Source organism: Myotis brandtii, unplaced genomic scaffold, assembly GCF_000412655.1.
Source record: "Myotis brandtii unplaced genomic scaffold, ASM41265v1 scaffold64, whole genome shotgun sequence".
In the NCBI taxonomy this organism is placed as follows: Eukaryota; Metazoa; Chordata; class Mammalia; order Chiroptera; family Vespertilionidae; genus Myotis; species Myotis brandtii.
The window spans coordinates 627,807-636,926 of NW_005370460.1; the positions used below are offsets into that span (position 1 = coordinate 627,807).

General features: G+C 44.1%; 1 protein-coding gene across 1 annotated transcript in view; it reads left to right on the forward strand.

Moving 5' to 3' along the window:
• Positions 1 to 6: 6 nt before the first annotated feature.
• Positions 7 to 9,120, forward strand: part of ATF6 (activating transcription factor 6) — a gene marked incomplete at its 5' end in the record, with an annotated part of 138,225 nt that continues 129,111 nt past the window's right edge. Inside the window, one exon of the mRNA XM_014528541.1 lies at positions 7 to 46. Coding sequence (XP_014384027.1) covers positions 7 to 46 — 40 coding nt within the window. The remainder of the gene's footprint in view (positions 47 to 9,120) is intronic.

Sequence of the window (9,120 nt, forward strand, 5' to 3'; positions counted from 1 at the left end):
TCGCCCCCCAGCCCGGGGCTCCCTCCGCGGCCGGAGGAGGATTGGGGTAAGTGGGGTCCAGAAAGGCCCGGGTGGCTCGGTTTCTTCCCGCCCGCCCGCGGCGGTGACAGGTGGGACGGTCTGCCGGACGAGGGCTTCCCGGACGAGGGCTTCGCGTGCTCCCGACGGTGCTGCCGACTCCCGAAGGGAATGGCCGTCGGTTGTCAATGTCCCCCTGGGGGCGCACCAGGCAGGGACTTTGTGGGGCGGGACGACGTGGTCCAGCGCGGAGGGCAGGAGGCCTCGGTGGAGCGTGGGACCGGGTGGCTGCCGGATTGTGTGTGCGTGTACGTGCGTGTGCCTGTGTACGTGCGTATGTATGTGCCTGTGCGCATGCGTGTGTATGTCTGTACGTGTGTGCACTTATGTGTACCTATGTACATCTGTGTGCCCGTGTGTATGTATGTACCTATGTATGTGCACGTGTGTACCTGTGTACGTGTGGGTGGGCTTGTGCGCACCTATGTACACCCGTGTGTACATGTGTGTATGTACCTGTGCCTGCGCGTGCATGTGTATGTAGCTATGTACGTACGCTGACTTGTGTGTGCATATGTACACCTGTGTGTATGTGTACATGCATGTGTGCCTGTGTACGTGCATGCCTGTGCACTTGTGCATACCTATGTTCACCCATGTGCATCCATGTACCTGTGTACGTGCGACGCTTGTGTATGTGTACCTGTGTATGTGTGTGCACATGTATATTTGTCAGTGCATGTGTTTGTGTGTGCACTTGTGTATGTGCACATGCACGTGTCTGTGTGTGTGAAATGTGTGTGCAACAGATGTTCATCCACTGTTGCTCTGGGCTGATGTCTGTCAGTGTAGCAGAGAAGTAGAGACCCCGGCACCTGCCTTAGGACCCGCTCATCTGGACGGACCCACAAGCCCTGTAGTCCTGACTGTTCTCCAGATACAGCTGTAGGTTTCCTTGCTAGGATAGTTCCCTTTGTGGTGGTGGTGAGGTGGGGGGAGAGGAATGTGCTGGGACTGAGGTGGAGAAGTATTGTCATCTCTAGAGGAACCTTTTCCCGCCTGGGAGTGCGAGACCTGATGCTAATACAGTACTCTTTTTGGGCTTTAGTGGGAATTGGGATTGTGTAGGTTCTGGAGTGGCCCTGTGCTGAGCCTACACCATTCACCAGCTTTGGAATTTGGGGAGAACCCAGAGCGTCTTCATCTTTCCTCTTGGACCATCCTTCTCAGTAGCAAGAGTGGAATCTCAATTCCATTTATTGAACTTGATTTTCCAAAGGCAGAACTTCTTTTAAATTACGGTTAGAGATTTAGTTCAACCCTTGGGTAGATTTTCTATGAGTTGCTGGAGAAACTTTAGACGAGTGGTTCTCAACCTTCCTAACGCCGTGACCCTTTAATAATGCTCCTCACATTGTGGTGACCCCCAACCATAAAATTATTTTCGTTGCTACTTCATAACTGTAATTTTGCTACTGTTTTGAATCGTAATGTAAATATCTGATATGCAGGATGTATTTTCATTGTTACAAATTGAACATAATTAAAGCATAGTGATTAATCATAAAAACAATATGTAATTATATATGTGTTTTCCGATGGTCTTAGGCGACCCCTGAGAAAGGGTCATTCGACCCTCAAAGGGGTCGCGACCCACAGGTTGAGAACCTCTGCTTTAGACCATCTACTCCAAGAGTATTTTCCCAAGCTAAATATAACAGAAATAAGAACAATTGCCATTTATTTAGCATTTTATTGTCAGGTGCCCTGCTGAACTCTTGCATGTATTATCTTTTTTTTTTTAAAAAATATTTTATTGATTTTTTACAGAGAGGAAGGGAGAGGAATAGAGAGTTAGAAACATCGATCAGCTGCCTCCTGCACACCACCCACTGGGGATGTGCCCACAACCAAGGTACATGCTCTTGACCGAAATCGAACCCTCGACCCTTCAGTCCGCAGGCTGACGCTCTATCCACTGAGCCAAACCAGTGCTGGCTGTATTATCTTTTTTTTTTTTTAAATGTTTTTATTGATTCCAGAGAGGAAGGGAGAGGGAGAGAGTGATAGAAACATCAGTGATGAGAGAGAATCATGGATCCGCTGCTTCCTGCATGCCCCCCACTGGGGATGAGCCTGCAATCTGGGCGTGGTCCCTGACCGGGAATCTAGCTGTGACTTCTTGGTTCAGAGCTGGACGCTCAGCCAGAGTCACACACACCAGGTGCTTTATCTATTAAATCTTCCCAACAGTCCAGTGAGGTTGTTATTTTACAAGTGAGTGAACTGAGGTTGAGAGAGAAGGAACGCTCGGTGTTGGCGCTAGAGAGAAGCAGAAGCAGGATCCGAACCAGGTTGGTCTACCTCCCAAGTCTGTGCTCCAGTCGATGTTCTGTGCTCCTTCCCTGAATTATTTCTACCGACTGGATTCTTACCAAGATCCCCCAGTTATATTAGGTCATTAAGACTGTTTTCTCAGCTGGTAAACGACTAAATATTCATGCTGTTTCTTAAGCTATAGCTGTGGGTACTTCCTGGGAGCATTGTGTTACATTTTTCTTCTGATACACAGGCTGCACTTTCCTGACTGATCCGCACAGTTGACCCCTGGTCTCCATGTTCTTGTTAAAGAGCATTCAGATCTTGTGGTCGGTCACTGTCCCCCTGAATGTGCCATTCCCAGGCTTTCTTTTCAAGCTGTCAATAGTTCCCTCTTAGTTCACACTTTAATTCCTGATGCCTTAGGTGTTCAGTAAGTAGGATAGATTTTGTGGGCACTAGAGGGAAACGCTTCTGTCTGCTAGCGTTTTTCAGTAGAATATGCATTTTATTTCTGGGAAGTACTTAACTGATTTGATTTTTTTATTAGAAGCTGACCAGTTCTATTTAAAGGGTCAGATGATATAATTAGTACTTCTTGTGACCCTAGCAACTGAGTAATTGAAGAGTTGTTTAGCTCAGAATAGCTGTGATGGGGAGTGCTCTTCCTACTTTAACTTGAGTGATGAAATTTTAGAGCGCGATTTCGAAAACATTTTCTGTGAAGGTCCAGATAGCAAATACTTTAGGTCATGTGGTCTCTCTCGCAGTTCCTGGACTCCAGCATGACAGCTTCACTGTGGACACTGGAATTTGAATTTCACAGTTATTTTTAATGCTTAATCGACTTTATACAGTTTTAGATTTACAGAATAAATAAGCAGACAGTACACTGAGTTCCATATTACACTCCCCAACCCCCATTATCTTGCATTAGTGTAGTACATTTACGGTATTATAATGGATGAGCCAGTAACTAAAGTCCATAGTTTACATTAAGGTTTACTGTGAGTTGTACCTTCTGTGGATTTTTACACATGTGTAATGTCATGTATCCATTATTAGAGTATCATAGAGAACAATTTCACTGCCCTCAAATACCTGTGCTCCGCTCACCCTCCTCCCTTCTTCCTGGGCAACCACTGATCTTTTCACTGCTTCTCTCGTTTCCAGAATGTCTTACAGTTGGGAGGGGGGAGAAGAGGGAGGAGATGGAGAGAGAGGAGTGAGAGTGAGAGGTGAGGTGTAGGGGGAGAGGAAGATCTCTTATAAGGCCACAGTCCTATCAGTTAGAGCCTCACCCTTAGGACCTCATTTAACCTAGTTGCCCCCTAAAGACCACCCTGTTTCTGATGTAGTCACATTGGGGGTTAGTACTTCAATGTATAGATTTTGGTGGCACATAATACACAGTTTGTTTATCCATTTCCCTGTTGAAGGACATCTTGGTTGTTTTAAAATACTATTGACAATTATATATAAAGCTGCTATAAATATTCACGTGCACGTTTTGTGTGGAGGTAAGGTTTTAGATCATTTGGGTGAATACCAGCAGCACGATTGCTGGGCCAATGGTAAGAGTACGATTAGTTTTGTAAGGAATTTCCAAACTGTCTTAGAAGTGGCTGCACCATTTGCATTCTCATCAGAAATGAGTGAGAGTCCTGTTGTTTCACATCCTTGCCAGCATTGGGTGTTGTCAATGCTTTGGATTTTAGCCATTCTCATAAGTGTGTCATGGTATCTCATTGCAGCTTTAATCTGCCTTTCTCTGATGAGAGGTGATATGGAGCATTTTGTCATGTGCTTATGAAGTCATCCATGTGTCTCCCCTCTCCTTCTCCTGCCCTCTCTCCCTGCCCCTCCCTTGCATTTGTGTAAATACCACTTCACACAGATCCCCTAATTGTAAAATTTTACCGCATTTGCCCCATTTCTCTCTTGAGGGATGTGTTGACCCATTACCCCTAAACACTGCAGTTTATACTCCCTCTCCCCCAACAGGGATACTCCTGTATTCCAACCATACACTCCTTCCCGCCAGGACATAAACATTGGTACAGTATTGCTGTCCAGGGCACAGCCACCATTCAGATTTGGCCATCTGTCTTAATAGTGGCTTTCTCCTTTCTTGACTGGGGTTCTCTCTGCAAACATGCATTGCTTTCACTTGCCTGGACTCGTTCCTTAGTCTTTTCCTGTCTCTCGTGGCCTTGACAGTCTTAAAGAGTACAGTCTTTTATTCTATCAGGTGACCCTCACCCTGGGTCTGTCCACTGTCTCCTCGTGATCAGAGTCAGGCGTGCGTCATGGTGGGCTGCTAGGACACGACACTGCTCTTCTCAGTGCGTTGCATCTGGAGGCATACGCCGTGGGCCTGTCCCGCGGTGACGGTCACCTTGATGGTATAGTCAGGTTGGTATCTGCCAGGTTTCTCCACTGTCAAGTCACTGTTTGGGGGAGACAAGCTGCCATGATGCCAATATCCTATTCCTTAGTAAGCCTGCACCCTGGTCTCCATTGCTAACTGCAGCCCCCACCAGCTCCTCCTGTAATACCGAGGGGGTCATCTCTGCCATTGTCGCCATTTATAATCGATGTTGTACTGTGAGGTGAGCCTCCGTTATGTGCGTGTGTGTCAATATGGACTCACTGATTCCTGCTTGATTCAGTGGGTTGTGATCACTCTCATTTTACTTTGATGCCAGATTTTCCCAGATTTGACCAGTGGGAGTCCATTCATACCAGCTCTTTTATTCTTTTGACATCCTCATCATTCTCTGAGAATTTCCTTATTTTCTGTCACAACATTTCCAGCCTCATCTTGTACTTTCCCTGCTTCAACCATGGAATGAGCCATTTCTTCAGGAACTCCTTAGTGGACTCCCATTGAGTGGATGATGGTATGAGTTCAAGGTCTGAGCACAGTGTTTTCATGTCATTGCTGTCAGGGCCTTGCAGTGAAAGGTAGTCCTTTTCTGAGAGCTTTCATTATTACTACCTACAGATGCTTGCGTATTTGTTATTTGGTGTAAGGTTGGTGAACTGTTCCTGTTATTGGTCCAGTTAGTAATAGATAGGCAGTATCATTCCTATGTGTTGAAGTGAGGAGACCAGAGAGAGCAGTCTCAGTGGCATGGTAATGGGAGTACAAAGGGCAAAACTCTTCAAAGTTCTTGAAGTTCGAGATCAAGCATGTCAGACTCAAAGGCTAGCACGGGCCAAATAAACAAGGTGTAAGTGTATATGGGCTGCAAAAATACAAAAGCTTCCATTTTCATAGAAACATAGGTTTATTTCTATAGAGACATGCTGAATACAAAGGGCTGAAATAAATGAGTCATCGTTAACATAAAATAATAGAACATTTTAATAAAAATTAATATTTTTTCTTGAACATTAACTTACCAGACACTGAATAATTGCACAAATTAGTAAGCATAACGCAAATAAACCTTTTTTCCTTGTTCTCCGAAAGCGAAATATTTCCTGTTGCGCACACAAACAAGTCAGTACAAGATTAATGACGTGGCAATCAGCTGCTAAAATATTCACTGCTAGTATTAGTGGAGAGAAATGGTGTGCCTAGGCATGTAAGGGAAATGAATGCAACACGATTTTAGTAATCAGTCATTAGTGAACGTTGTAGTTGTTTATTAATAACTAGTGGCCCGTTGCACGAATTTGTGCACATTGAAAGGAAATTAATTAAAAGAAATATTTTAATATTGCTAGTCGCCTTTTCTCTATAATAGAAGTGTCAGCCAAATTCACGATCGACAATGATAGATTGAAACACACATGTGGGATTGGCGCCAGCGAGAGCTTTATATGTATCGTGCATGCACGAGTCAACTTAGCCTTTTATATATCCTACTAGAGGCCCAGTGCATGAAATTCATGGGGGGGTGTCCCTCAGCCTGGCCTGCAGCCTCTCTCACAATCCAGGACTCCTCGGGGGATGTCTGACTGCCAGTTTAGGCCCGCTAAACTGGCAGTCGGACATCTCTCTCGCAATCCGGGACCGCTGGCTCCTAACCGCTCGCCTGCCTGCCTGCCTGATCACCCCTAACTGCTTCTGCCTCGGCCCCTGCCGCCACAGCTTCATCCGGAAGGACGTCCGGAATGACGTCTGGAAGGTCGTTCTGCTGTCTGGTCTAATTAGCATATTACACTTTTATTATTATAGATATAATAAAGAGCTAATATGCTAATTAGACCGAACAGCAGAATGACTGTCCGGAAGACCTTCCGGACTACCTTCCGGATGAAGCCAGGGCTGGGAGGGCCGAGGCAGCCAGGGCTGCAAGGGTCGAGCCCCTTGCATGAATTTTGTGCATCGGGCCTCTAGTATTGAATAAACTTGCTTAATTAGACCTGCTTTCTGATTTAGCTAAATTTTTTCCAGCCCAGTGAAGCACCCCAACTTCTCTTTCAGGTAATTGTCAGCAACACAGCAGTAAATATCAACTCGAAGCAGATGATTATTATAGATCACTCAGGAAGAACAAAGGGTAAAATATTTAATTGCAGCAGTGTTTGACTATACCAGGTGTACCGGTTAATAAGGTGGATTTTTTCAGTAGATGGAGTTACACATATGCTGATATATATGCTATTTAATATGTATGCTATTTTGTTGTATTGACAGCAAGCTTCAAAACTTCATATGTCAAATTTTCTGAAGGTGTTAACATCATAGATATTTTTATGCTTAAAAATGTCGAATTTCATGCCAAAAAAAGAGCACTTGCAGGAAGTTTTACTTCATTAATTTGAAGAAAAGTGCTGCTCAAAGTTATTGCATACTTCGGGAAGCTTATGGTGAATATGCTCCATCTCAAGATACTTGTGAACACTGGTTTAAACGCTTTAAAAATGATGATTTCGATGTGAAAGATAAAGAATGTCGGTCAACCAAAAAAGTTTGAAGACCAACAATTATAAGCATTATTGGATGAAGATGCATGTCAAACTCAAAAACAACTTGCAGAAAGATTAAACGTTGCTCAGCAAACAATTTCCGATCATTTACAAGCAATGGGAAAGATTTTAAAGGAAGGAAAATGGGTGCCACTTTAATTGAATGAAAGACAAATGGAAAACTGAAAAGTCATCAGTAAAATGTTGCTTCAACAGGACGAAAGAAAGTCTTTTTTGCATCGAATTGTGACTGAGGATGAAAAGTGGATTTATTTTGAGAATCCCCAACGCACAAAATCACGGGTTGATCCAGGTCAACCATCAACATCAACTGCAAGGCCAAATTGCTTCACAAAGAAGACACTGCTCTGCGTTTGGTGGGATCAGGAAGGTATGGTGTATTATGAGCTTCTAAAACCAGGTGAAACCCTTAATACTGATCGCTACTGACAACAAATAATCAATTTGAACTACGCTTTGATAATAAAACGACCAGAATGGGCCAGAAGACACGGCAAAGTAATTTTGCTTCATGGTGACACACCATCACACACTTCAAAACCAGTTAAAGACACGTTAAAAGATCTTGCCTGGAAAGTATGAACCCACTCGCCATATTCACCAGATCTTGCTCCTTCAGATTACTACTTGTTCCAATTGATGGCACACGCGCTTTCTGAGCAGCACTTCAAAACGTACGAAGAAGTGGAAAATTGGGTCTCTGAATGGTTTGCCTCAAAACAAGAAAAATTCAATTGGGACGGTATCCACAAATTACCTGAAAGATGGAGGAAATGTGTAGCTAGCGATGGACTTTACTTTGGATAAAGCACTTTTGATGTTTCTCTTGAAATTACCATGTTTTCTTTGATTACAAAATCGGCATTATTAATTGGTACACCTTATATTCTGCGCAGTGAGAAAACCTGAAGTCATTTTCAAGGTCCACCATTTTTTACTTCTTTTCAGTTGCGTCATGTTTCTAAGCTTTCTAAATCTCTGTTTTCCGGCTAATAAAAAGAAAATAGGATTCCACCGAGTCTCCTATCTACCTACTCCAGGACTTCTGTGAGGATCAAATGAGATGAGGCACGGGAAAATGCTTCACATACATTTGTGTGTAAAATGTTTCCACCTGGCTATAAAGCAAGTTGGATTCCTGGGTTGAAGAAACTTCAAGGAGGCTAGTCGCTAGGGAGAGGAAGCCAGGTGTTGCTACATGACGTCATTATCCAGCGCCCAAAGCCACTGTTTCCAGGCTGGGCTGGGCTGTGGGCCGCATTTTGTGTCATAGGGTCTCGGCAGTGTTGGCTGCGATTTGGTGGGCTGTTGCTCTGGGCTTGTGTCCCACTTGGGGGAAGCCGATTGTTGTGGGTGCCAGGTCCGCGGTGCCGTTTCTCTGTAAATGGCTAATGTGCGTCATGGCAGCTCCTGCATTGAGTGTCTGCCCCCTGGTGGTCAGTGCACATCATAGCGACTGGTCAGACGGTTGAACACTTAGCATATTACCTTTTATATATATAGATTATGTATAACATGATATTGTAAAAATTAAGTTATGAAATTTTTATTAAAACGTTTCTTACATACCGTTATATTGGTTGGGCCACAAAAATATTTGTTGGGGCGCATGCGGCCCACGGGCTGTGAGTTTGACCTGCTTGTTCTAGACCAGCGGTTCTCAACCTGTGGGTCACAACCATCGGAAAACACATATAGCATATCAGATATTTACATTACGATTCATAACAGTAGCAAAATTACAGTTATGAAGTAGCAACGAAAATAATTTTATGGTTGGGGGTCACCACAACATGAGGAACTGTATTAAAATGTCACGGCATTAGGAAGGTTGAGAAC